General features: G+C 53.5%; 4 protein-coding genes across 7 annotated transcripts in view; 2 read left to right on the top strand and 2 right to left on the bottom strand.

Moving 5' to 3' along the window:
* Nucleotides 1-1,438: 1,438 nt before the first annotated feature.
* Ndufa11 (NADH:ubiquinone oxidoreductase subunit A11) lies at nt 1,439-6,164 on the bottom strand. Its single transcript, XM_031347815.1, has 4 exons — nt 5,973-6,164; nt 2,555-2,647; nt 2,211-2,333; nt 1,439-1,590 (listed from the first exon to the last, which is right to left on the bottom strand). Exons 1-4 carry the CDS (start codon nt 6,067-6,069, stop codon nt 1,478-1,480), a joined length of 426 nt encoding a protein of 141 aa, XP_031203675.1. The 5' UTR covers nt 6,070-6,164; the 3' UTR covers nt 1,439-1,477.
* Nucleotides 6,165-6,210: 46 nt separating this feature from the next.
* Nucleotides 6,211-9,836, top strand: Vmac (vimentin type intermediate filament associated coiled-coil protein). Of its 2 annotated transcripts, none has more exons than XM_031347813.1 (2): nt 6,211-7,083; nt 7,886-9,836. In XM_031347813.1, the coding sequence occupies exons 1-2, from the start codon at nt 6,893-6,895 to the stop codon at nt 8,208-8,210; spliced, it is 516 nt and encodes a 171-aa protein (XP_031203673.1). In that variant the 5' UTR covers nt 6,211-6,892; the 3' UTR covers nt 8,211-9,836. The 2 variants fall into 2 exon arrangements, with proteins under 2 accessions (XP_031203673.1, XP_031203674.1); XM_031347814.1 differs by having other exon boundaries at nt 6,965-7,394.
* An 862-nt stretch (nt 9,837-10,698) lies between these two features.
* Caps (calcyphosine) lies at nt 10,699-11,844 on the top strand. Its single transcript, XM_031347077.1, is given in 4 exon segments — nt 10,699-11,207; nt 11,284-11,462; nt 11,539-11,635; nt 11,637-11,844. Coding segments are annotated over 4 exon segments (567 nt in total). The 5' UTR covers nt 10,699-11,124.
* A 267-nt stretch (nt 11,845-12,111) lies between these two features.
* Ranbp3 (RAN binding protein 3) overlaps nt 12,112-27,226 on the bottom strand; it is a 35,412-nt gene continuing 20,297 nt past the window's right edge. For 2 of the 3 annotated variants that reach the window (XM_031347073.1, XM_031347076.1), the window contains 14 exons: nt 26,527-26,563; nt 26,376-26,447; nt 22,513-22,578; nt 22,068-22,160; nt 20,902-21,011; nt 18,150-18,263; nt 16,895-16,998; nt 16,626-16,701; nt 15,914-16,016; nt 15,584-15,693; nt 14,504-14,624; nt 13,635-13,777; nt 13,117-13,303; nt 12,112-13,032 (listed from right to left, as the gene is read on the bottom strand). In XM_031347073.1, the coding sequence (XP_031202933.1) occupies nt 12,989-13,032; nt 13,117-13,303; nt 13,635-13,777; nt 14,504-14,624; nt 15,584-15,693; nt 15,914-16,016; nt 16,626-16,701; nt 16,895-16,998; nt 18,150-18,263; nt 20,902-21,011; nt 22,068-22,160; nt 22,513-22,578; nt 26,376-26,447; nt 26,527-26,563 (1,380 nt within the window). In that variant the 3' untranslated portion in view covers nt 12,112-12,988. The remainder of the gene's footprint in view (nt 13,033-13,116; nt 13,304-13,634; nt 13,778-14,503; nt 14,625-15,583; nt 15,694-15,913; nt 16,017-16,625; nt 16,702-16,894; nt 16,999-18,149; nt 18,264-20,901; nt 21,012-22,067; nt 22,161-22,512; nt 22,579-26,375; nt 26,448-26,526; nt 26,564-27,226) is intronic. The other variant, XM_031347074.1, reaches the window with a different exon arrangement.

Below are 27,226 nucleotides of genomic sequence, written 5' to 3'. Positions count from 1 at the left end.
CTAGTAAATGTTTATGGCCAATGGGGCCTGGGTTTGGGGCTCCCTAGAGCCTGGTGAGCAGTCACCCCATCCTGCCCCTTTCTGGGGGTCTGGATGCAGGCAGGGGGTTGGGAGGCTGGGGGTCTGGCAGGCCACTCTAGCCCTGGCAGCTGGCCCAGAAAGGGCTGGGTGGGCTATGTGCAGAGCCAGCAGCACCCTGAGAGGCAAGGGGGCAGGAAGCAGAATGGCGTCAGCTTTGAATGCTCCTTCTCAGGCCCATGGAAGACAGAGACATGTGGTGACCAGTGGGCAGGCAGCACCATGCCAGGGCCTGCTGGAGCTTCTCTGCCCCTCAGGTTGGATGGAGGCCTGACGCGAAGTTTCAGGACTAGAATCCTGAGCAGCTACCCAGTCCATTCAAACTTTTATGACACGGTCAGACACAGCCAGAACCAGGACTGGGTACACAAGGCCCAACTGGGAGGGACCTGTTGTGATGACCAGAGGAAGTCATTCTTCCCATTTCTGGGGCAGAGCTGAGGCTCAGTGCCTATGTTGAGGGACACAGCCAGGAGCCCAGGATTCAAAGCTGGAGCACATCTGAACTACAGCACTCTGGGACCTGGGCTCCTATGTCTCTTGGGGTTTCCCATTCCTTTCTTGGGGAGCCCCAAGTCCAGCTCAAACAGCCCTCAAGATAATCCTGAGTTGGCACCTGGGGCTACAAAGGATGGGGTGCAGGGAGGCAGGGGATGCATGCCACCTGAGTTGGCCCTCAGATCAGGTCTAAGCTTCCAGGAGGGCAGATGATATGGCCCTCTACCAGCAAGTGTCCGGGCCCAAAAGGGGCCTCATGAGCCAGGCTTCTCAGGCAGGACCCAGACCTTGATTTATGGCTCCAAGCCTGCTGGAGCCCACTGCTTCCTCCACAGTTGCCAAGAAGCTCGGCCAGTGCTGGGCTGGGCGTCGCTAGCATTCCAGGGCCACCTAAATCAAAGCCTATCAGCGGCTGGGCAGGAACTGGGCCCTGTGTCACCTGGCCAGGCTGAAAGGCTCTATCCCTGGCCTTAGGCTTGCGGAGGCCTGCAAGACTGGACAGCCCGTCCAGTGCTCTCTGCTCTATTGCCCAGAAACTTGGAGCAACTGGTGTGTGGGGCCCAGGCGTGTTTTCCAGAAGCTGTTGGCTTTGGGAATAGGCCCAGGAGGGAAAGCATACAACCCAAGCGCGGGGGTGGCCAGGTTGCCATCCACTGGCGGCTGACCATGGGGATCTGAATCATATCTGCAGAGCCAGGTCAGTGGCCTCTGGGCAGTCTGCAGCAGGCTGGTGGGCAGAAGCATGTGGTCTTCCCACTGCCTGCCTGTGAACCCTGTGTGCCAAGTGCAGGCCTGGGCCTCTGTCATCTCATCTGCCTTCTGCTATGCCCAGTCCCCCAAGCCTGCCTTTAGGACACTGCACACAGGGACATATAGCATTTATTTGCCACAGGGGTTCGGCTTACACCTTGGGGGTCGGAAACAGCTCCCAGCCTTCCAGCTTGCCCATCTTGAACAGGGCGGCCGCGGTACCCATGTAGACACAGCCCAGGGCTGCAGTCCCATAGCTGTGAGCTGTGGAGAAGGACAGCATCAGGCATGGGGTGCTCCAGGTGTGATCCAAGAGCCTCCCAGGGAGATGGAGTCTGACAGAGCTGGGCTTCTTCAGGGGCCTCTCCAATAGCCCAGTAATAGAGTTAAGGGGATGGAGAAACTGAGGCCAAAGGCTGTCCTGCACCAACTACCCTTTAACTCAAGATGTCTGTGTGGGGAGGTGGATGGAGTCAGCCCTTACTCCCAGCACTGGGGACCCTTCCCTGCTAAAACCTTTTCCCACAGTTGAACTAAGGGCTAACATGCTTTCCTGTCCCAGACCCCTAGGACTCCAAAGAGGGAAAGAATGGCAGTTTGGGGCTAAGTCTGTCCAAGTCAGAGTCAGGCTGTGACCCACATGGCCCCTGATGGGCAGAGACAGCCGCAGCAGTTCCCAGTTTCCACATGCCAATGATGACGGGATGGGCAGGGATGCCCACTGCACGGCATAGGCTATCTCACTATCCATGACAGGGATGGCAGGGCAAGACAGAACCTATCGTGGAGCTGCCTGTTGTTGTGAAGGCAGCGACTGCCTTCGCCAGGGGGGAGAGGCTGGAGTTATCAGTGATTACACACTGTCCCAGAGGGTGGCCACTCACTGCGAGCTCCCAATGTCAGGCCTCCCGCGCAGCCACCAATGAAGTAGTTCAGGGGGTCATCTGGCTTCTCTCGGACCTGGGCACTGACACAGGTAGTAAGGCCAAACATCGCTCCGACAGCAGCTGTAGTAAGGAGCAATGGGGGTTGGAGGTGGGGAAACTGAGGCAGTGTCGAGTTAGCACCTGACTGTCCTGTCAGATAAAGGGCAGATAAAGCTGGGTGCCACCACCCTCTGCCCTTCTAAGCCCCCAGCCAGTCTTGTACTCAGTCTCCCAGGCCCCCACTCAGTGGCTCCGGTGGCCTCTGAATGGCCTGTGTCACTGTCAGCAGGACACTAGCTCACCTGCAGTAAACGTGAACCGGCCAACTCTGGCCACTGCTTCCAGGTTGGAATCTGCGGGATTGTGTATGACGCTGTAAGCGGAGCCTATTAAGCCTGTAGGAGGGAGAGAGAGTGGAGGTTGTTGGGATGCCTCCAGGGCCACGACTGCTAGGCCAGAGCCTAGGCCCAGCTTTCACCTTCCCCAATACCTAAGGCAGAGTCCTGCCCCAGTGGGTTGATGACGGTTCACAACACTTGACCCAGACCTCCAGCCAGCAACATGCAACTGCCATAGTGCCTCCTCCAGTCTCATCAAAGGCCGTATTTTCCAAGGACCTTAGCCTAATCCAGCTTGGCAGCAACTGGGCTCAGGATGTCAATCCTTCCACGTGCAGGTAGCTTGGCCCAGACGTGTCCCTACATCTGGCTGGCTCCATTCCTCCCACGCCAACCCAACTGCCACACCAGTCAGCTTTTCCATCTCCTCCACTCCTTGCAACCCCATACTTTACACCATGGTTTACATAACAAGCTGAGGCCAAGGTGGGTGCTTGAGCCTGGAGCCCAAGACTTGGTGGGCTGCAAGGCAGGCACCACAATCATGCCAGAGCAGGCATAAGCAGCCCCACTCCATGGTGTGCAGCTCTCTAGGGCAGCGGACACAGGATCCCTGCCTCTCACGCTCCAGGCTGGATGAATTCTGCTATTACTCCCTTTCACCAGAGGTGAAGTGGCCCAGAAAAGCAGAGCCACTAGCTGGTCACAGGCAGTGGGTCTGGCCCCTCAACTCTTCTCCAGCCTCAAGGGATGTCAAACCCACCCTTCCTGGTGAGCTCTGGAGTTCTGACCTCAGCACTGAGCTCTTATAGATCTTGAGTTTCAGTCTCAACACAGACTGAAGACCCTAGCAGGGTCTCAAAGATGAGCCTGGGTGCTAGGCGGGAGGCCTTGAAGGTGTTATAGCTCCCCAGCCCAACCATCCTTCTGCCTCAGCATCCCTGTGCCTTCTGTGTACACAGGGTGTGAGAATGCTCACACAGGAACCTAACCCACTGTTGGGGGTTGCTGGGATGTCTTTCCCAGATGCAGCAGGACTTGAACCCAGGGCCACTGGGAATCTTGATTGGGACTGGTGAGGCCACAGGGACCCTGGGTGACTTTGGTGACCACAAGCCTGACCTAACAAGCCAGGTGTCATGGGACCCAGAGTGACTACCCTTCACCTTCTAACTGCTCCCCTGTGGTGATTCTCCCCTGGCCCAGCAAAACCACAGCAAAGCATCAGCACCACCTGTAGCATGGGACCCTCCAGGAGCAGTTGCATCCATGAGCTGAGGGCTGTGCCAGGAGGGCAGGAATTCATTCATTCATTCATTCACTGTGGCCCCCCCATAAGCCATGTTCATTCATTTATCCATCCTTCCACTGAGGACCCCAAAGACCTCACTCATTCAATTGTGAGTTCCACTATTGCCTCCAAGTTGCTAGATCCTGCTGGGAAGGCAGGGTCACTGCGTTTCTGCAATGTCCCCCTTAGGGGGGCCAACCAGGGAGCTTGGGAACAAAGGAGGTGGGATACGGGGAAGAATTTTCAAACTAGACATAACTGTCCATCTCCTCCCTCAGCAACTGTGACACAGCACCTCTGGCAAGGGCCTGACTACTCTCCACGGCTACCCAAGACAGACCCCAGCCAGACACCAATAGTGCACACTCATCCTCTGAGTCAGCATCCATGTTCTCTCCCTCCCTGTTTGTTTGTTTTTTTTTTTTCCTTGAGACAGCGTTTCTCTGTGTAGCCCCGGCAGTCTGGGACTTGGCTCTGTAGAGCAGGCTGGCCTCACTCACAGAGATCTGCCTGCCTTGCCTCCCAAGCTCAAAGGCGTGTACCACCACGGCCAGGCTTGTTCTGTCCGTTTTAAAATTCCCCAATCACCTGACTGTACAGCACTTGCCTTGTGGGAGCAAAGCCTTGGGTCGACTCAAGAATGTGAGGCCCGTGGACACACTGGAAATGCATGACTGAGTGAGGCCTTAAGGGATAGCATAAGTGAGTGAGTGACTGAACCAGGTATGAGGGGGCACCTTAAGAGTCCCAAATGCCAAAGGTAAACCCATGACATCCCCAAAAAGATATCTGGCCTTACAAAGAAGTGCGTCCTATTTGGAATCTTCCAGAATTAGGTGCTCATGGTGGGTGGTACATACTTTTAATCTGGGGGACTCAGGAAGCAGGGGCAGGGAAATTTCTTTGAATTCCAAGCTAGCCTGTATTACATAGGGAGATCATGTCTCAAAATAATAGTAAATAGTGCTGCAGAGATGGCCCTATCTCAGTCCTGGAGAAATGGAGTCCTGGAGCGATCTTCCAGATTACCTGGGTTCAACTCCCAGCACCCACATGGGAAGCTCCATTTCCAGAGAATCAGACACTCAAAGCATACAGGCAAAACACCAATGAGTGTAAAATAAAACAGTAATTTTAAATCACTTAAAAATAATAGCAAATAAATATGTTCCGTGGCGGCGGAAAATAGAAACAAAAAAATAACAAAAACATCTTTCAGAGGCTAGGTCGGGGTATAGCCCTGTCATCCCTGCACTTGGGTAGTTGAGGCAAGAGGATCATACAGGCTGGACTGGAGATAGGTGAATCAGGACCTCAAGGCCATCCTCCGCTACGTAGAGGGTCTAGCCTAGGCAACACTAGAACTTGTCTTCAAAAACTCCAACAACCCTTTAACCCTAAAAAAATCCCGATGACGCTAAAATTGAGAGATTAAGTTTAAGTGTTCAAAGTGTACTGTGGAAACTTGGCCATTAGCTGAACTCAATGGGAGACCAGCTCCCAGAACTTAGAAACAAGGAGACCAGCACGAACTGGCAGAAAAAAAGAAAAAAGAGGTAACAAACAATTGCCAGGTACCTAACCTGCCCCTGAACAAGCCAGCGCCAATCAGAGACACCCCATACTTTCCCTTGCCTCAGTCGCCCCTCTGCCCCAGCAACTGTGTAGGTATAAAGACCTGTTTAAATTTTTGCTTGGGGCCAGGCTCCTCTACCCCTGCGTGGGATACGAGTCTCGCCCAGCGCAGAATAAAAGAGCCTCTTGCTGATTGCATCTAGTTCGGTCTTGGTGGTGTTTGGGGTCGTCGTTCTCGAGCCCTGAGAGTGGGTGGGGTTCTCCCCCCTTTTTTCCAGAAAACTTACAAAATGACCTTCACATTTTCTCCAGCTTTAGCTCCCTGATATTGACCTATGACCTTTGAAGGCCCGAGGGGCTGATTGGTGTACGCCCCGGCGCCCCGGGCCCTCCGTGTGCCCTGCGCCCCGGCGCCCCGGGCCCTCCGTCTGCCCTGCGTCCCGGCGCCCCGGGCCCTCCGTCTGCCCTGCGTCCCGGCGCCCCGGGCCCTCCGTCTGCCCTGCGCCCTGCGCTCACCACAAAGGCCGCCTAAGGCCGTGGTGATGTAGGCCTTGCGATGGCACTGGGTGCCGTCGGGGTCTTCATTGTAGGCGTCGAAGAGCTGCTTCACCATCGCCGTACGTAGCCGGGCTCGCTCGGCCAACCCTGTACCTTCTTGGTAAGCTCAAGGGTAGCCGGGTAGGCCAACTCTCGCGAGGTTTGCAGCGCGCAACTTTATTGAACGCCTTGGACGTGGACACGGCGTGTGCGCACGTGCGCGGGGCGGGGTTGTTCGGAGATATTCGCGTAGCGAAAACGGAGTCGTGCCCAGTCTGCAAGTGAGCCTGGACAGAGACGCCCGTGACGCCATGGAAGGGTAAACTGAGGCCATGGAGAAAAGCGCCTGCAGCCCTAGCGAGGACGAGGCTCCTGGTACGGAGGAAGTTGACAGTCCGTGAAGGGATCGGCAGGTGGACAGACCACCGCAGTGCCGCGATCGCACTGTCAGGCGGGTCCGTGATCGACGCTGACGGAGGCAGGACGGCCGCGGTGCAGACCTTACAGCGCGGGGCGGAACTCCACCTGGTTAGCCCGACACGCGGAAGCGATCGAGGCTGCGCAGGGGTGCGGGTACGCGCCCATCTTCAGCAGAACCGCGTGTAACTATTTGGAGGCGTGGCCAGGCCTGGCAGGGGACCAATCGTGGCGTGAGGATTATAATTGACGGAGACCAGGCCCATTCCGCGCTGGTCGCCAGACTCGGGAGGTAGTCCCGAAAGGGACCGGTGCGCTGGCTGCGGGACGCATCTCCTCCAGGGCGAGACTTCGGGGTAGGGTGGGGCCTCTAGAGCAGGTTTAAATTAACCCAGCTGCAGCCTGGGAGCCGCTCGTCCGGAGGCGGGTCCGGGGGCGGGCCCTGGCGGCGGAGGGTTGAGCCTGCGCGGCGGCCTGGGGCCATGTCTGCGCCGCCGCCTCTGCAGATCCGAGAGGCGAACGCGCACCTGGCGGCCGTGCACCGACGCGCGGCGGAGCTGGAGAGGCGGCTGCTGGCGGCGGAGCGCACGGTGCGTGCGCAGGCCGAGCGCCTGGCCTGCCATGACCAGCAGCTGCGCGCGGCCCTGGACGAGCTGGCTCGCGCCAAGGACCGGTGAGGCCCGGGAGGAGGCCCGGCGGACATCCCAAAGGAGGAGGGTGGAAAGAGCTGGGAACCGAGAGCAAAAGTCTCCGGAGCACTAAATGCCCGGCTTCACAGTACTGGGGAGGCTGATCAGGAGTTCGGGCCATCCTCGACTACATGGGAAGATAAGAGTGTAGCCTGGGTTACATGAGAGCATTTCCAACTGTTAAAATGAAGCCAGCTGTCCCACAAGGCCGAGTCCGCTGATACTGCTTGCCCTGGGGATGCAAGAATTTTGTGTCTGATGATCGAAGGAGACTGCTGGTTAGGGGGCCACATCGGTAGGCAAAGGCACAGAGCACACCTATATAGAATAGTCAGAGCTGTGACAACCACTTGTGACCACGAGGAAGTCCTACTGAAGGACAAACAAAACTGGCATTGTTTTGTTTTTGAGAGAAGGCTGGCCTTGAAGGCTCTATGTAGCTTTCAACTTCTGATCCTTCTGTCTCCATATCTGGAGTGCTGGGATGACGGGGCCAGGACTGCTTGTGGGGCCGAGGGTTCTTTACCAATGATATCAATGGCTCTGTGTGTAAAGACACTCATTGCCACTAAGAACGACAAAGAATTTGATCCCATGGGGTAAAAGGATGGAACCAACTCTTGCAAATTGTACCTTGACTTCCACATGTTTGCTGTAGCATGTGTGCACATAAGCTCACAAAGAAGCAGCGCAGGAGGAGACATAGAGTCTCAGAGGATTGTGGAGCGGGTAGATGCCCCACCCCCAACCCCTGTAGGTAACTACCTTATTTGGTCCTCTCACCAGGGAGATTTTGGACCTCCAAGAGCAGCTGCTGAGCTCTGAGGCCACAGTTCGAAGCCTGCAGGCTGCAGTGGACCAGAGGGACCAGATGATCCAGCAGCTACAGCCTCGGGCTGACCTGCTGCAGGACATTGCTCGGCAGCGACCACCCCTGGCCACACTGCTGGCCACCCTGGAGGAGGCAGAGGAACTGGGCCCCTTGCCGGCCAGCCACAGCCATGGCGCCCAGCTCCTCCCTGATGGGCCTGGCCCACCCCTGAGCAACAATGTGGGGAAGGAGGAGGGCCAGGACCACCAGCAGCCTGCTGTGTTTGGGACCACTGTATGAGCTGCCCTGACCTGTATGACCTGCCCTGAATCTGTGGTCAAGACCCCTTGGGAATTCCTCTCTTAAGAGTCCTGGACATCATGAGTGTCCTAGAGGGGTCTTGAGACATTACCAGGATCTCATCTAAACATCAAAATGAGTGAAAAATCAAGATCTCATTTAAAACACCCACCCCACCCTCCAGGACTGGAGTATCTGCTACTTTCCACTGATTTTAAATAGTTTCAAAAACAAATGAAAGCAAGGGCAGTAACTCAGTAGGTGGAGCATTCTCCACCATGCATGCACAAAGCCCAAAGACAGGCACCCTAGCATCAGTAAGATGGTGGGGACTGACCCTCTGTTTCCAGGTCTGACTCTGAAGCCACAGTGTTTCCTCTTTGGCTTGCTGTCTCAGAAGTGCGCATGGATCTCGGCTAGGTTGGCAGGCTCCCACCACAGGCCCTGGCTGTAGGGAGTTTGCTTGTAGTTTTGCTTGAAATGGGGTTTCTCTCTATAACCCAGGCTTCCCTTGAATCCTTCCAAGTACTTCGACTATAGATGTGAACCACCATGCCCTTCTGATAGGAGTCCACCCTCCTTTTCTCACTCACTCTGTACCTCCTGAACCATTCCTCATCCCAGGTGGAATCTCCTCTGTTTTATGATCCGTTGGTTTTGTGTGAGAAGACACATCATTAGCCTTAAATCTCTTTTGCATAGCTCTACCCTTCCTTCTAGGAAGAACGGGTAGGTTAAGACACCACAACCAAGAGTGCCTTAGCTTGTGTGCTGTCTGTTCCCTCTGCCTCTGGCTTTCCCTGCTTCCAGACTCAGTTCCTCGACACTCAGGTCTCTCTCAAATGCCCTCTTCTGGGGGGGGGGGGGGGGGGGCTCAAACCAGCATCTGTGAAGGAACTCCTGCCAGCTGGTCACTGTCCTGTACTGTGTATTGTTTGGTTCAGTTTTTCTGAAGCTTAGTCCTGTGTAGCCCAGGCTAGCCTCTAAACTTTTTATGTAGCTTAGGCTGGCTTTGAACTTTTGATCCTCCTGCTTCAGTATCTCCAGTGCTAGTATGATAGGCTTGTGCAACCACCTACACCCCATCCTGGGACCACCTTTTCAGTGGAGAGGCAGTGACTATGATGCAGGGAATTTATTTTGTCTTCCGTCTCCATCAGTGCCTAGCACAGCCCGAGAGGCCCTGCTTTAGCCAGTAGCCTCCTGGATATCTGATGAGTCCTTTCCTGGTTTCCAGGGACAACAGTGTTTTTGTAGCAAGCCTCCTTTTAAATACTCTAAGAGAATCTATTTTTTAAATCCTGGTTTCTATGCTGTCTAGAGCCTCAGATGGTGAGGGTAATTGGCTTTGTTAGAGCAGTGAGAAGAGGGGTCCTCACATACCCTTCCACCCAGAGGTGGTGTCTGTTGAGTTTCATGGTCCCTGTACTCAGGGAAATTGTCCTTGAGCAGCCACAAAATAGAAGGTAGGGGCTGTTCCAAACAGAAGGGCCTCCAGCCATCTAGTCTGCCCAGAGTCTGACAGGGACCCTCTGTGTGGGAGACAGAGGCCTGTTTTTTCTTGGGGATGGAGAAGAGAAGGCAGGCTAGGGCCTGTCTGCACCAGAATAAATTGGATATTTCTCAGCCTGGACTCTACCTTTTTTCCTGTTGTGGAGTAGCACACTGCTAGGCCTCATACACACTTTACATTGGAGGGGGCTGGAGCTAGCTGTCCTGCAGCCTCCATGTTCAAGTTATTCCTGAGACAATTGAAACTCGGCCCAAAGAAGTGAAGGGAAACTACTTCTCTGTCCAACCAAGGCCACTTCCAATTCAGGGGCCAAGGGAAATATTGAAAATCATATTACCTAGGCTTTCCAGCCCCTCACTGGGAGATGTAGGCGGGGCTCCACCCCTGACCCTGAGGGATCCTAGGCAGGCCCCATCCCTAACCATGCTCCAAGCCCCATCTTAGGTGGGGCCTGTAATGCTAACCCTTAGCTTTGCATCTTATTGTTAAGACTTGGACTAGCTTGTCAAGGGTTGAGACCCTGATTTCCACCCCAGCACTGTGAAAGGGTTCAACTGCAGCAACTGTAAGAGTTAATTCTATTTTACTTTACTCTATAGAAAAGCAATGGTGCCTTGGGTGTGGCTGAGCAACATTTGCCTGGCATGCCAAGGCTCTGGGTTCCATTGCCAGCACCAAAATCTGAACAGTGAGGCATTTTTCTGCTACTCATCAATGTTTGGAGCATAACAGGCCATCATCTATTTGGGTAGCAAAATGTCACTTCAGTTTCTCATTAACTGAATGCTGGTTGGCTTGCAAACTCATGGTAATTTTTCTTTTGACAGTTTCACATACCCTAGAACTCTGTCCATCTCCTGAGTGCTAGGATTATAGGCCCCCAGTTCTCAATTTTTAAAGACAAGGTCTCAGTTGGTAGCCCAACTTGGCTTTAGACTTTCAGCTATGTCCCCATCTCAAGTGCCACCATGTCCAACTAGCCTTAGGCTGGCTTTGGCTAGTAGTGGTCCCCCTATGTAGTCCAAAGTGGGACAGTGTAGGCTGAGTGGCACAGGAAACAAGGCCCTTTTGCCAGCCAAACTTGAAAGAGGCATGGACAATGGGTCTGGGAGTCACTTCAGGCCGCCTTGACTGGCTAATGTGCTTGACATGGGGTTACAGCGGGGCCCCTCCCAGTCCCCACAGCCTCACTGCCTGGCAACAGCTGGACCAGGCAGGATACACGGACCTACCTGGAGCTCCACTACAGGACACAGGACTCAGTGACACAGACGGGCTAGGTGAGTGATATGGGTATATCTGCTTGGCCTGTGCAGTATCACCGTGGTCTTTGCCAGGCTGATTGAGTGCAGAAACTCATTGGGAGTTCCATCCCACCACAGCTGTTCACTTGAACCCATAATGGATGCTGTGAACACCATCATGGAGAGGCTGAGGGCCCAGTGTCTGTTCCGAGGGGCCTTGGGTATCCGGGGGCTGGCCAGGTAAGCCTTCACCCCCAGCAACCCCAGTGGATTCTGGCCTAGGTATTCCCCATCCATTTAACATCTTGATTCCCAGGTTTTTCTGTCGCCTGGACAAGGATGGCAGCAGGTCCCTGTATGTAGGGGAGCTGAGGTAGGGCCTGGCACAGCTGGGGCTGGAGGTGGACGAGGCAGAGGCATTATGCAGGCACTGGGACTGTGATGGGAGTGGGACCCTGGACCTGGAGGAGCTCCTACTGGCGTTATGGGTGAGGCTGTCCTCGGTAACTGAAGGGCTGGTGAGGGGCACTGACCCTGGCACTCCAGTCACTTGTCTCCCTCCCATGCCCCGCCCCCATGTCCCAGACTCGGGAAGCTGTTATTGCAGCTGCCTCTGCCAAGCTGGACTAGACTTGGGATGGTGTGATGACTATAGATGACCTGAGAGGGGTGGACAGAGGCTGAGACCCTCCACCAGTTCCTCGACAACTTTGAGAAGGGTGGGCAGTGTCCTTGGCCTGGGTCCCCCTTACAGCCTGCTAAAACTATACAGCCCATGTGTGTAGCTGAGTTCCAAGACTACCACAGTGGACTCTGCACCTCAGTGGATTCAGACCCAGAATTTGTGGCCATAGTGATCAGTGCCTGGTATCTCTGACATGGCTACTCTCACCTGCCTAATAGCTGCACTTAGCCTAGTTCCTTGATCCACCTGCCACCACTGTCTGGGGGGTGGGAGTGGGGGGGACCCAGCTAGACACAGGGAGGGGGGATGTGTGAAAATGGATGCTGAAGAACCAGCTGGACCAGGTCTCCTGCAGGATCACTCATAGGCCTAGCAATGGCTGGATTGATTACTGACCCCACTAGGGGCCCAATGGCCAAATCCAGCCCAACTGGCTGCCAGGTGCAAGAGAGTCTGGGGTTTTAGTTAAAAGTTTTAATGCAGTTCTCAAATACATTTCATATGACAATCTTACATAAATGTTCCAAAACACATGGGTGACGTCTGGATTCACTTGTCACTGGCTGGCTAAGGCTGGAAGCAGTGTGACCCATCTGCTCAGCAGCCTCTGGTGTCCTTGCTGGCTCCCCAGAAGTGGCCTGGCCAGAGGTGGACCCTCCTAATCCATGGGCAGGGCTTCCTCTTCTGCCTGGGACAGATCCTTTGCAGGCTTGCTCTGCCTCTCGGAAGCCCTAGACGTCTGGTCTGTCACCTGAGGGCTGGGCACCTGCTAAGGGAGACCCAGGTGGTCAGGGTGGGCAGGCAAGAGGGCAGGAACTCCCCTGGTTTCATCACCTTCGTCCAGACAAGTGTTCTCAGGCCCAAACCTAGGGAAGCCCTTTGGGGGCCGGGCACTACCCATTATATGAGCATCAAGTCAGCTCAGCCCACATGTAGCTTCATGTGTGACCTCAAGAGCCAAGCCACCAGAAATGAGTGAAGCATCTGCCATGTGGACCTGGCAGAGTGGGAAGCTGAGCAGGTAGCAGGTTACTCAACAGAACGCTGAGCCCAGAGTTCTCATTGTCGCTGCCCAGAGGGGGACGGTCACCACGAAGTTATGACAAGTGTCAATGTGCCATTTCGATCGGAGGAGGGCGGGGAACGTTCTTTCTGCTCATCAATATGATGAGGTCTGAGTCCCAAGCCGCATCCTGGCATCCCCGTCTGCTGCAGAGGGGACACTCGGATCCAGCCTGTGGCCACCCCGGCAATAGACACCACCATGATGCGGCCTGCGGGGAGGGACGGGCAGCAGACAGACGACAAAGCAGCAGCCTGGTGCAGTGGCTCGCCGCTATGTGCTCCCAGGAGCCTGGCCATCTCCTTCATCACCTGTGCCTGTGGGGAGAGCAGGTCACTCAGTCCCAGCACATGGTCACCAAGACCAGCTGGGGTCCCTCTCAGTGATCCCAGGGTGCTCACCAGGCCCCGTGACACCCGAGGGAGCCAGTACAGCATCCTCATCACTGTCTTCCTCCTCGGTGGCCCTGGTGGCTCCTGGCTCAGATGGGGGCACCTTGGCCTCCTGTTCCTGTTCAGCCCGGCTACGCAGAGCCAGGATGCGGTGGTGGAGTGCAGCATACAGTTGGCCTGTGTCTTTGGAACTGGCCTGGGGAGGCAGGGGGTGAAGTGGCAGTGTGTGGTCAGCAGCCACGCTGGGCAGTGTCCACACACATAGGCCCTGGCCTGTCACTAGGACACACTGGCCTGGTCAGCAGACTTCTCTGACAAGAGACTACCAACAAGGTGCCCAAGGAGAATTAGGTGGGACATGAGGTCTGTTACCCCTCCACACATGATGTACATATAACAAAGGGGACAGCAGGGTGTGTGCACAGCTATCAGGAATATCCAGGGGAGGTTTGTCCCCTGCCCACTGGTAACATCAGCAGTCTTCAGCACTGAGCCAGTGTGCTACTCCCACCGTCCCTCAAGCTTACCGAGATCAGGAAAACCTTGACACCCTGGTCCTCGGCATCTGTGGCTGTGATGCGGATGCTCTTTTCACTGGCCTTATCCATCTGCATCTGTGCCCACAGCTTTGTGTTCAGGATGAGCCGCAGGCTGCCTTGGGTCCGCATCACTGCAGCAAGGGAGCTGCTTAGCGACACCTGCCCCAACTTGCAGCCCACGTCTGCATGGGGCAGGGGAGACATGCCCTTGGGGAAGGGGCTAGCCTGCAACAGGGCAGGTAGGGTACACTGAGATGGAAACTGCTCCATCTCACCAGAGGACCAAGCCTGGGCGTATCATATGTATGAGGCAAGTCCTAGCATGCCCCTGGCTTGCCACCTGCTAGGGGTAGGAAAACCAAAACTACTCTTGTCACACACAGTAACTGCTAAGCAAGTACTGTTGACATTTACTTTAACCTTTCTTTTTTTTTACTTTTCTTTACTGAGGTGGGGGTCTCGATAGCCTGGGCTGGCCTTAAACTCATATCAGTTCACCTGCCTTCCAATTTCTGGCCTTAACTTTTAAGGGGAATGTAACCAAATGGGAAGGACATGGCAGGCTCATAGTGGACCAGAGACCATTTTCACATGAAGTCCCCCAAACAGGAGGGGCAGCTCTGAAGCCCAGGCTGACACTCTTTCTGCCCCCACCTTCCTTCCAAGCTGCACTTTTTAAAATTCCAGTAAAGACACATGAGCATGTGGGGCAGCCCCAGGCCAGAGTGAGCGCGTGTGGGGCTGCTGCTACCTTTGCTCACAGCCATGACCCTACTCCAGCCGTGGAGCCTACACTTCTGGCTTTGGTTGTGACTCAAGCCCACCTCTGGGAGGGTCTGTCCTTCCCCAGAGCTCACCTAGCCGGGACTGTAATGTGCCATCATCGGTTGACGCCATGTCATTGAGTCTGAGAAGTCCCCGGCCACGCTCCACCCATGACTGTGAGGTCTTATCGAACACAAACAGCTTACACTGGATCTGTAACACATGGGATCAGTGACCAGGTTGGGGGGTACCCATGCCCTCTGCACCCCAAAGCCAGGCTGTCTGATTACCCCACCTGCATGCTGAGTCCACAACTAAGGCCAGGACACTGAGGGCAGTGGCCAGCTCTGTTGCTCTTTGTCCAGTCATCTACTGTATGGGTTTAGTTTCTATGGTGCTGGGAATGGAACCCAGGGCTCCTGCATACTAGGCTCTAGCCCAGAGCCATGCACCCAGCCCAAGTATGTAAACAAGGGTGACTCTGGAAATACAAATCCAAGCAGAGAGAGATGCCACCAAGTTCTCACAGCAAAGGAGCACTGGGTGCTGTGAAGAAATGCTCAGCTGTAGGGAACATACTACAGTGCTGGGGAAGTCCCGCCCACTGCCCACCCTGAAAGGAAGCACACAGTCACACTGCTTGGAAGAGTCTCAAGCAGAAAGAGGCCAAGTATCAGCTCACTGACACCAAGCATTCCCTTCAGAGCATTACTCAGCTAGGAATAGAAACAATGCTCACACATGCTTAAGCACAGACTTAAGGACACTATACTCAGTGACAATACAAGACATAAACTTCATGGAATACCATAAGAAATCTCCAACACTGGGAAACTGGCTATGGCAAGCCTTGTAGGTGCTGTGGTGCTAGTTTTTTGGGGCAGGACCTTATTCAGGGGATAAGTTGTGACAGTGGTTGTGGAACACATTTTTTTTGGGGGGGGGGGGTTCTTCTAGACAAAAAAGTTCCTGATTGGCCTGGAACTCTGTACACCAGGCTGGCCTTAAATTCAGAGAGATCTGCATGGCTTTGTCTCCCAAGTGCTGGAGTTAAAGGTGTGCACCAACACACCTAGCTTCATTTTGTTGTTGAAAACAGGGTCATGCTATGTAGCACAGGCTGGCCTTAATTCCTGACAGTCCCTCTGCCTTAGCATCCCGTTTGGTCTCACCTGCAGCACATTGCTCTCTGCCTCCTCCCCTGTAATGACCTCCACCTTCTCCAACAAGCATGTCCATGCTGTAGCCTTGGTATAGGCAGCGGCTGACTCTGCCAGGGACTCTGCACAGCAGTGGTCCGAGACCCAAGAAGAAAAAAAGCACAAATCAGCAGGGCAGGCCTGATCCTCCCAGGGACCTGGGGAGCCCTGTTATTAGCAGAACACTGCCACCCATTACCCATAATGGGCACTTCAGCCCAATCTCTAAAGTCAGTTACAGCATGGCTGTCCCTAGCTGGGAATCAGGAGTCTCCCCTGGGGTGCACGCAGGGCTGTTCCTACCTTTCTTGGGGGCGGCCTCCTGGGATGACGACTCAGACCCTGACTGGGCATGTGTAGTCTCCCTGCTGGTGTCTGAATTGGCTTCATTCAGCTTTGGGGGGCTCTGAGGAAACAAGCGTGCCAGGGCGGAGCTGCTGTGGGTGCTAAGGACAGAGCGAGAGGCCCAGCAGGGATGGCCGCTCAGCACTTCCTGGAGGCGTGACTCCTGTACCTTGCAGGGCCTGTCCTCAACAGCCATTCCATTCCCTGTCAGACCCAGCCTCTCAGGGCCACAAGAGTGCCACCTGTGTGTGGCAATCTTGGGGTAATTCTGAGAAGGCACACTGTGGCAGACCCACAGGAAGAAGTTGCAGCATAGCTAAGGGTCAGAAAGCAGGGAGTGCACACACGCCTGCTATCCCGGCTGCCTGACTGCAGAAGTGGCAAGCACTGCTGGCTCTGTAGACAGAGACACAGGGCATCTGACTCAGTGGTGTAGCTTTGAGTGCTACAACTGGCTCTGGCCACAGGAAAGCCTATGTCAGTGGGCAATAAAGACAGGAAGAGTGACACCACCCCAACAGCTCCGTGAGAAAGCTTTTAATGAGTGGAGCTGGTCTTTCTCTCATTCTGCACCCACGTGTCCTGTCTGACTACAGGAGACAGCATGTCAGCCACAGCCTGTATGCCCGAGTAGAAATGGGCACTACATCACTGTGTCGGGACCACTCACCAAGACGCGCTCACTCATGTTCTGGCCAAACACAAACTTGGTGGAGTTGTCAGCACTGTGGGTCGAGTTGTCTGCGCTGGAGAGGAGTGGCACCATCAATGTGGCACGAGGTGCAGTACAGGGGAGTCTCACACCATAGCATGTCTACCTCCCTCCCAACATACTAGCACACAGGCTGACTCCCTAGCCCAAATCATGGGGCTTGGGAGGAACCCCCTCTGGCCCTGGGGGTATGGGAAGACCACACCTGCATAGCACAGTGCACTCACCTGGAACTAATGTACTGCAGAAAGTAGTTGGTTGCAGTGGGTGCTTCTGAGCTGGGAAGTGCAGCACTGTCTTCATCTACCACGCTGGCATTCTCATTCATTAACTGCAGAGGCAGAGGGAAGCAGGTTGCTCATGTGGCCCTGTCTGACCAGGGCTTGCCAAGATTAGTTGTGGACTGCATATTGGGTGCAGACGCCACCAGTATGGCCGCACTTGATACAGCAGTTAAGACACAAAGATAATCTGGGCAAGGTGGCACATGCCTTTAATCTCAACATTGAGAGACAGATCTCACTTTCTGTGAGATTGAGCTAGCCTGGGCTGCACAGTAAGACCTTGTTTCAAAGAGACAATAGTCTAGTGGGGGCCCACACACCTGACATCACAGCACTTCAGGAGGCTGAGGCAGGAGAATCTAGAGGTCAAGGCTGGATTATTCTGATGGGCATCCTGGAATCTGCAGGGTGCTAAGCAGCACCCTAGTGCTCTCCATGTATGGTGTTCCACTAATTGGTGGCCACCCAAAAGTGGCCCTGACTCTGCCTAAGGGGGGTTCCTGGAAACCTGAACCTGGAAAAGAAGGAGCTGGGTGTCTGGGGCACCCTAGACCCTATTCTCCAATACTGCAGGCTTCTGACTCAGTTTCCAGGACCGAACTGGTCTGCTGATGATCCTGTCTGTGGTGGCTCCTGTGATCCTGACTGCTGAACTGGTCTGCTGATGATCCTGTCTGTGATGGCACCCATGGTCCTGACTGCTGAGCTGGGGTAGGAGCTGTTTGATCCCAGCTCATAGCACAAAAATTAAGAGAATTTGTGTGCTTGAGACTTGCCTAGCATGCTTGAGCTTTGGGTTCCAAGTCCAGTACCACACAAGTCAGGCCTGGTAATAGACAACTCTCATCCTAGCACCCAGTGCTTAGAAGGGTGAGGACAGAGGATCTGGAGTCCAAGGTCATCCACAGCCACACAGTTGAGTTCAAGGCCAGCCGGGACTATATGAGATCTTATCTCAAAATAAAACCCACGTGAAATCAGTCACAAAATCATTATTTTAAGTTTAGCTATTAGAAAGATGTTCTTAGGTACCCTGAAATCCCTAGACGTGGTTACGGAGTGGATTTGAGGCTAGCTTGGGCCACACAAAACACTATCCCAAAAAGAGGAGGGATTCTTAGTGGGATGAGGGCCCTGGGCAATGAATGTTTGGGAATATGTGACTGTCATAGGCACCTGAGGCCACCAGGCCAAATACCTTCACTCTGTCTCTCAAGTTCTGTCCAAACACGAAGGTCTGTGGGGCCACCTGCTCCTCTTCACAGTGCCCTTCCTCTGAGGTGCCATGTGGGGTTTTCTGAGGCACCTTCTCCTATAAGAAAAGAAACAAACCATATTTACCAACATGACAATGGCGTGCCCAAGAGCCTGGAAGTCAGTCAAGCTCACACTTCACTGGAAGCCATGGTAGACTCTCTTGGGGTAGGGCACCATTAGAGAAAGACCTGAACCCCAGACCTATGTTGTGGGCCCAGGAAATCTGAGGGTTTGGAAAGATGCTAAGCCTGAAGCCTAGCAGCTGGCCAACACCAGCAGTCCCCTGCCTCATTAGAGCTGAGAGAAAGGACTAGAGCAAGGTAGAGTGGCCTCTTGGAGAGCTCAAGACCTAAGGGCATCCCTCTTAGAGGCAGAGAAGCCTCTTAGAGATCTGGAGAAACACCAGGTGGAAATGAGGCAGATTGTGAATATCACGGCCAGTACTCAGAAGACACCAAGAACCTGTTCTTGGGACCTCCAGCTCAGGAAGGAGGCCTCTGGATGTCAGAGGGAACAGGGCACATCACCACACCTCGCTGCCAACAGACTCAGCACCAGTACCAAGGAGCCATCAGGCAAGGGGATAAACAACACTCAGGATATAAACTATAAATAGTAAATGGCAGACACAGCAGCTACCGAGTAGCCGATCAGATGAGCCTCACGATAGTCACTTGAGGAAATGGTGCACTGTGGGTCACAGACGTGAGATCCCACTGCAGAGATGACAGCAGGAAACCTCATGTCACAGTCCATTCGCACTTCCACCTCACAGCTTCCTGTATTTAAGTGTTTTATACAAGGTTACATTTTTGTTTCCCCCCAAATTACATTTATCTATGTGTGTACATGCATAGGAAACAAAGGACTAGTTTAAAGGATTCACCGTGTGAATCCCTGGGATCCAACCTAAGTCCTCAGATTTGGAAGGAAGTATTTTTAATTCACTGAGCCCTCGCTGGCCCTTCTAAATGCTTTCTTTTTACACGTGTGATCTTCTGAGCACAGGGACTTGATCGCCCACGTGCCTTGGATAAAGAGAGTTTGAGTTCAATACCCTAACTGCACATGGAAAGTAGGGTACAGAAGTTCCCACCTGCAGTGTAGGGAAGGGTAGTGAGACAGACTGGTAAGAGTTTAAATGTTTCTAGTTGCTTGACCCCTACAAATATGGCTACATTCTAAATCTTCCATGGCCCTGTGCCTACAACAGGGAGTGTGACTGGTGTGCACAGTCTTTCATATCCCTTTGGGTGCTGTCCCCCACTGAGTACCAGCCCCTTAGCTTGGCATGGCTCTGCAAAGGTTTCTACCTGCATGGGGAATCCAAGTCTAAGAGTTCAAAGAGTTCCAGAAGCCCCTGTCTGACGTGTATGTCACCAGGTGGCTCTGTCTCCTAGCTATAATCTCACTCCATCTTCACTAGGCTCAGCATCACTGATCAGCTATGTGGTGTTAGCATCGTGAATGAGGAATGGCTAAAAAAAGTAAGGGTCTTGTCTGTTCTTGCTACATGATCAGAAATAGTGAGTATGGTGACCTTGTCCATTCCAGGACAGCCTGGCAGTGAGGCTTACATCTGGAATGTGCAACTTTGGGCTCAAATTTGGGGTGCCATAGAGAGAATTGAGAGTCAGATCAAAGCTGGATACTAAGAACCCAGCCTGCTAGTGAGGAGGTGGAGCAGAGTTCATCCCAAGCTGAAGAATGGAAGGAGTTGCACTGTGGAGGGGAGGGTGGAAACTTCAAGAGGGTGACACAAGTAGACCCTGCATGGTAGAGCTAGATGCCAGCACAGCCTGGCTGGAACCCTGTACCTGATTCCCCTCCTCAGTCTCAGACACATTCTTAAGAAGCAGGCTGGGAGCTATTCCTGCCCCAACTTGGGGCACTGAGGTGGGATGGGCATTTTCTAGGTGAGAACAGACACATCATTATGCCTGTGACTCCACACAGTGGCCAGCCTGGGAAGTGGGGTCCGCATCACAGCCCTCATCTAGCTGCTGCTGTCACACTGCCCCTAGCCTTAGTCCTGAATCTGCACAGGCACCTCTTCTCACTTAGGCAAGCTTTACAGGGCTGACTGCCACAGCACCAGTCATTCTGAGGGTTCATCTGTGACTCTGTGGGGGAGTGGCAGGACCTTGTCATGGAGACATGGTAATAAAAGTTGTTCATGGGCTCTCTGTCAGTGGGACCCATCCTGACAGTGACTGAAAGCCTATCAACCAATTCCAGGTGTGCACTGGCTAGGCTCTCAGTCCTTGATGTGGTATGGGAAGGACCTTTTACAGGATCCTGTGGGAGTGGGAGGTCACAGGGCACTGTCATCGGCTCTCTGCTATCCTTCCCATGACTGCCCATCTCACAAGCACTTCCAGTGAAGCGGGCAGTAATCAGCCAGGGGCAGCAGAGCCAAAGCCATGCTGTTCACATTTCCAACTTCTAAAACTGTGAGCCAGTAAGTCTTTGTCTCTGCAAATGCCCTGCCTGGGTATTCTGTTAAAGTGTGGAAAGGGGAGTAGACTAGGAACAACAATGGACAAGAGCATTCGCAGACGCAGTCCACCTAAGAAGCTGCCCAAGCTGAGTGTTAGAAACCACTCTAGGTCTTTAAACACCAAGAACCCATGCAGACATCACATCAAGCCTGGCACTGCAGCCCACCCTGGTTGTCCCCACGACCAACTAACCTCAGCAGACTCAGAGGGACTCTTCTGTGTGAGGTTTTCTGGTGATACAGACGTGGCTGGCCCTGTGCAGTCTGCTGGCATACTGACCCCATTGGTGCCACTGCTGGGGACTGCAAAAAGGAAAGAGAGAGAGTGGACAGGTGTCCCCCAACCCTTCAGCAGCTAACCAAGCTGCTAGACTCTGAAGTTCATTCATCCTGGGCTGTGTGCAGTGATGAGAGCTTTTAACCTCAACATTTGGAGGCAGAGGCAGGTAGATCACTATGAGTCCGAAGAAAGACAGATCTAGATAGCAAATTCTAGGTCAATCAGGGCTACATTAAAAAAAAGAAAGAAAAAAAAGTCACATATTCTTAGGTTAAAAACAAAAAAAGCCCCAAAACTCACAGACATGAGGAGCTGCTGCTTTTATTCTAAAAGACACTGTGTTAGCATGTAGCACAGGATGCTCAGGGCCTGGGACTCATCCTCAGTACTACACCCACACACACACATCCACACCTAAAGACACGAACAAGAACTGGCTTCCAGTGAAGCAGGACTCCCAGAAAATGAGCAGCAAAAGAAAATCTATCATAGATTGCTCCATGCAACTGAAGGAAAGCCCGGCCTATATTTGTGGGGTCAGCATCCAACCCCCAGCACCTCACACAATCATAAAGCCAGAAAGAAGCTGGAATAGCGGTGTGTGCCTACTATCCCATTAGAAGGAATACAAAGTGAGTTCAAGAGGAACCTGGGCTGGCTGAGTCACAAAAATCCAACTAAACCAGGACAAAATGACAATTGCCCTAACATGCCAGGCCCATCCTACTTGCCCCCAAATCAAGATGAAATGAAACAGGACTCTTGGAGGGTCTTTGAGTATACTATGGCTCTCTCAGGTGGACTCTGAGCAATGGACCCAAGCAGACTCTGGGTGATTAGTCAGCATGAGATTAACCAGGTCCCAAGTGCCTAGGCTACTTCTGAGTTTTGGGTAACCAGACCAAAACCCAGCAAAGCTGGAAACCCTTGCAGAGCAGCTTGGGAGGTTGACAAGAGACCTGGGGACACAGAAAACCTTGGCAGTACCCTATTCCTCTATTGAGGTTCCCCTCACAGGATGGTGCTAGCCCAAAGGGTCCTCTTGCCTCTGTACTTCAGACTGTGACTCAGTCCCTTACCCGTCTGTGACAGCACCTTGGGCTGTGGGGCCTGCAGCACAGCTGGACGGAGCACACCACGCTGCTGTTCCCTGGGTTTCTGGCTGGGTAGACCTGGAACACAGTGGATTCTAGGAACCTTGACCCTGCTGCTCCAGAGCACATCAACTCCAGTGGTTGTGCAAGGGAGGCCACACTTAACACCAACACTTTATAGTGACAGACACCTGCCAGAGACCTGTGACAAGGTCCAGTTCTTCCTTTGCACTGTGCCTCCCAGAGTTTGCACAGTGCAAAGGAAAATGGCCAGGGCTGGCGAAGGGTCACATGAGTTCCCGGGAAGGAGATACTCTGCTCCCAAAGGTCAGAGCAGCCTCCCAGGGCTGCCTCCATGTCAGCCCCAGCAGCAAACTGGGCCTACAGCAAGAGCCCTGGAGCCAGGCAGAGGCCTGGAAATGTCACCCACCTGCACTGGGTGCCTGACCGTGGATGAGTGTTGGAGGCTTCAGCCGGAAGCCGCTGCTCTTCTCCTCTGCAAGCACAAGACACAGCTGAGCTCAGCCTGTGGAGGCAGGAGCACAGCGAGACAGGGTGCATGGTGGGCCTGGGACCCCAGAGAATGGTCCAGGCTACAACAGGAAAAGTAGGAGGTCCGTGTTAGAAAATGGTTCTATGGCAAGGCCAGCACAGGGGACCCAGAGGATGAAGATGCTGAGATGGGATGACATATCTGCTAGGCTCTGGGACATTCCTCCCAGGAAGGGGAGTGATGGCATTACTGGGCAGCCTACAACAGAGGACATGTACGCTAATGACCACAGGACCCAGGCAGGACCTGCTTCCAAAACATAAGTTTGTTACTCAGTGCCAGCTTGGAACCCAGTGTGAGCCTGCATCCTGAGGACCTTGTCCTGGTGAGGGACAGCTAGTCTAATGTTACCCAGGACAGGAGAAAGGTGTGGGAAAATGTACAGGCCACAGGCAATCTCGGAGACTCAGCCATCAAGCAGACAGATGTAAACTCCATCCCTCCTGAAGGAAGCAAAGAAGGATCGAACCCATGGGCAGAGGTCAGCAGGGAAAGCCCTCAAACAGCTGAGGAACTGGCTCGGCAGGTAAAGTGCCTGCTGTGCAAGCAGGAGAGCCCGAGTCCAGTCCCCAGGGCACAGCACAGCACAGCACATGTGCTCACAGTCCTAGAGCTGGGGATTTAGAGGCAGAAACAGGCAATGTCCTGGAGCTCTTTGACCAGGAGGGCCAGCCAAATCAGTGAGACCCTGCCTCAGAAAGGAAGACAGAGTGATGAATATCATCATTGACCTCCTGTCGCCATGTGCACACGCACAGGTGAGCACACTAGCACGCCCAGAACACGTGCACGCACGCACGCACACACACACACACACACACACACACACACACACACACACAAAAGGCAAAGTCTTAAGTGAAGAGAAGCTGCCAGGGGGCAGGATCCATGGACAGGAAATATCCAGAAGTACGAAACCGGAGGTAGATCCATGATGCCCACAGATGAGGATGGAGAAGGCTGAAGAGGGACTGGTGATAGCTCACAGGGATGGAGTTTATTTGTAGTTGACAGCTTGATACTGAACACACTGATGCCACTCGAGCATCTTGTCACATGGGCTCCAATAGGAAACTGGTCACACTGGAAAGCCTAGGGGATGCCTGGGGGGGGGGCGGGCATCCAGTCAGAGCAGCACTCAAACCCTGGCCACACAAGCCCTGGACATATGACAAAACAGCCACGGGAGTCAGCCATGGAATGGGATAGAGGTGCCTTCAGGAGGGCAGTGCTGGACCACATTTTTCAAACCTGAGATCAAGTGCATAAACTGTATAACTAGAGGCCCCAAAGGCTGGCTTTAGGCGCCTGTGTCGTGGTCATAGGTCTTTCAGGGTCCTGTTCCCTACACAACCTTTAAGACTTGAGGGTAAGACGAGTGGTGGTGGCACATGCCTTTAACCCCAGCACTCGGGAGGCCAAGGCAGGTAGATCTCTGTGAGTTTGAAGCCAGCCTGGTCTACAAAGTAAATTCTGGGGCAGCCAGGGCTACACAGAGAAACCCTGTCTCCAAAACCCAAAGACTTTGAGGACAACACAGCTGACCACAGGGACTGCAGCCACTCACCTGCACCAGTGTGGGGCCCAGAGCCTGGCCATTGTGTTGGCATACAGGAATCCAGCAGGGCACTGCTGTGACCAAATGGGACAGACAGAAGGCAAGCCTCCCTGTTGACACCAAGTGGGCAGCCAAGGCTTAGAGTTCTGTCCCCAGCCCTACCCATAGACACACACCCTGGGCTCTTCTCAGTTCTTCTCAGTGAGTCTTGCAAAGATTCACTTTGCTAACAGCAGATGTTACATTCCTCAGGACCTGGGGAACCCAGGCTTCACCCTTCTACAGCTGGCTGTTGGCTATATGTCACAGAAGGGACAGAAGGGGAATGACTAGGTGAGAGGGAGAGATTGCTCACCCAAGAGAGCTCCCTGCTTAATTGGCAATACACTAGAGACTGAGCCAAGCTGGCCTGAGGCTGACAGAGCTCCCAGAGCAGATGACACACCTGGGCACTGGGAAAGAACACAGCTGGCCAGGATGGCATGACCAGAGGATGACAAGTAGAGCCAGGTTTCTTCCTCAGGCTCACTGTGCAGCTGAAGGTGTCTTTGAACTCCTGATTCTCCTGCCTCTACCTCCCAAGCACTGAGATGACATGTGTGTCTCCTCACCTGACTGAAACCAGTCTTCTTTTTTGTTGTTGTTGTTTTTGAGGCAGAGTTTCTCTGTGTAGCCCTGGCTGGTCTTAAACTCAGAGATCTGCCTGCCTCTGCCTCCTGAGTGCTGGGATTAAAGGTGTGTGGCACAACCATCCAGCTGAAACCAGGCTTCTTAATGTCAGGAAGAAGAGCTAGGGCACTAAAGAACCCTACCACTGCTGGCTCTACAGAACAGGGCCACATCCTATGGGCCGGCAAAGGCCAAGTAGAGTACCCTGAGCATCAAGATCCTAGTTCTAGAAGCTGTACCCCAACAGAAAGAAAGATTCCAGAACTGAGATGGAATGGTGAGCAATTTCCCTGTGGGGACAAAACAGACTTATGACAGCCCAGAAACCATCAGGGCAGGAAGAACTAACTTCACATCTATCCTGCTCAAAGACCCGAGAACAGGATGCAGGAAGGGAAAATTCTGGGAGCCACTGGTAGGACAAGAGTAGTGGGGCAATCAAGGAGGAGAGACTCCTACACAGAGCTGAGCATATCCACTGAAGGATGGATAGAAGGTAACAACAGAGACAGGATAGAAACTGTGCCCTAAGAAACCAAGTCACCCTTACGGATACCCCAAAGACAGCCTGAAGACTGCCCTCAGAGGAATTCAGTTTTGCAGAATCCAAGTCATCAGAGCAGGCTGGGGAAAGGGCTGGATGGGGAGAGCACCTGCTCTGAGTTCACACCCCAAGTATTCACATAAAAAAAGAAAACCAATGGATGCAGAGAATGAATAATCTTGGCCAGACAGCCTAGACCCAACTGTGAGCTTCTAGTCCAAGTCGAGACCCTGTCTTGAGAAAGCAAAACAGAGAGAAGTCAGGGGGTGGGGGTGGGGGGACAGGACGACAATCGAGGAAAATATCTGAGGCCTTGCTCTGGTTGACACACACATGAACATGCTACCCACGCAGATGCACACACACAGAACAAAGACAGGCAGGCCAACAAGGTGGTGTACAGCTGTCAAAGGGACTGCAATGCCTGTCTCACAGGACCACCATGCTCTAGGTGTGGAGTAAAGATGAGGAGGGAGACCTCCCTGACAGAGCAGAGCCAGCAGAGGCCAGGACACTGTATGGTCTTGCTCTTCAGGGCAATCACTCACTCCTAACCCGAGGGTGTCTATGTGTGAAAAGGGCTGCTGGACTTTGCCTGTCTCCAACTGAGCATCCTCAGAATGCCTCAGCCTAGACTCAGCCTCACTCCTGCACTGGTTGAAGCCTGGAAGTTGACATCCATGTATATGGCGTCCCCTCAGTCTAATCACACTGTCTGAGCACAGACGAACGCCTTGGCTGGGCATGGGTGTGTACACGGTACCTAATGGGTGAGAATACTGTCCCATCCAGTCCACACCTACACCATGTCCTTGCAAAGACAATCAGATTCACAGGTGATGTACCCTCAGGGCTTGACAGGGAACTTCCCAACTCCATCTTAGGGCGAATGTGTCACTTTCCTTAGCCTAGCTGGGGCCCCAGGTATCACACCCTTGGGGCTGGCACTACCTGGAGGGTGTTGCTTACCTGAGTGCGTTAGAGAGGATGTCCGCTCACGCTTGACAGGAGGGCAGTAGTTTCCATCCTCATGGTCAGAATCTAGACACAGAGAAGGTGGAGTCAGAGAGTGTTTAAGTTTGCTTCCAGGATTTGGCTCATGTTCTAGAGATTTCCTTACCTTCTCCGGCTTCAGGACTGGAGCTGCCAGCAGATCTCTGCAATGAGAGCAAAGAAGTGGTGAGAGGCCCCAAGTGTACCAAACCTGCGCCCTGCCAGAGGCTAAGGATGACCCTACATACATCAGGTCCAATGATCCATGGGCCACCTTCCCCACAGGTAGCACAACCCTCCCTGGCCTGCCTAGGGCATTAGCACGGCCCTCAGCAAGGCCTATACCAGTCCACACTAGTGGGGACTAGGGCATCCTGGCTCCCATGCTCACCCTAGAACATTTTATAGCACATATGCACAACTGCTCCTAGACTATCAGTTCCAGTACAAGCAAGCTCTGATGTCTGGGTCAAAATGCTCAGAGATGTGCCAGGCTGCCGGGACCCTTCTTCAACTAGAAAGAGGGTCCATGGCCCTCCGGTCCCAGCCTGGCATTAAGGTTGTGAATTGCCAGCTGAGATCAGGAGCTCAGCTCCTGCCCAACACAGTCCCAACTTGTGTCCACACTTAGTACTGTTATCCTTCAGACCCCAAAGTCAGAAGCAAAGGCCAGTGGCGGACCCACACCCCTGGTGGACTCTGGCCATTTAGGCAGAAGGCACAAGAGCACATTTCCCTGTAGTCCTAAAGTGCTTTGGGCTCAAGCTGAACCAAACAGGGGATACTGCTTTCAAGCTGCCAAGATCCCATGCAATCATTAAACCCAA

Source organism: Mastomys coucha, unplaced genomic scaffold (assembly GCF_008632895.1).
Source record: "Mastomys coucha isolate ucsf_1 unplaced genomic scaffold, UCSF_Mcou_1 pScaffold3, whole genome shotgun sequence".
NCBI lineage: Eukaryota > Metazoa > Chordata > Mammalia > Rodentia > Muridae > Mastomys > Mastomys coucha.
The sequence above is the reverse complement of the archived record's forward strand: the minus strand, read 5'-3'. Positions and strand labels throughout refer to the sequence as shown.

Excerpts from the sequence above, each read along its gene's own strand:
- Ndufa11 (XM_031347815.1), bottom strand. The coding sequence starts at position 6,069 with ATGGTGAAGCAGCTCTTCGACGCCTACAATGAAGACCCCGACGGCACC. Across the intron at positions 2,334-2,554 it reads CCGGTTCACGTTTACTGCAG|CTGCTGTCGGAGCGATGTTT; the intron begins GTGAGCTAGTGT and ends TCCTTACTACAG. Across the intron at positions 1,591-2,210 it reads CCTGACATTGGGAGCTCGCA|CTCACAGCTATGGGACTGCA; the intron begins GTGAGTGGCCAC and ends CCTTCTCCACAG.
- Vmac (XM_031347813.1), top strand. The coding sequence starts at position 6,893 with ATGTCTGCGCCGCCGCCTCTGCAGATCCGAGAGGCGAACGCGCACCTG. Across the intron at positions 7,084-7,885 it reads CTGGCTCGCGCCAAGGACCG|GGAGATTTTGGACCTCCAAG; the intron begins GTGAGGCCCGGG and ends TCCTCTCACCAG.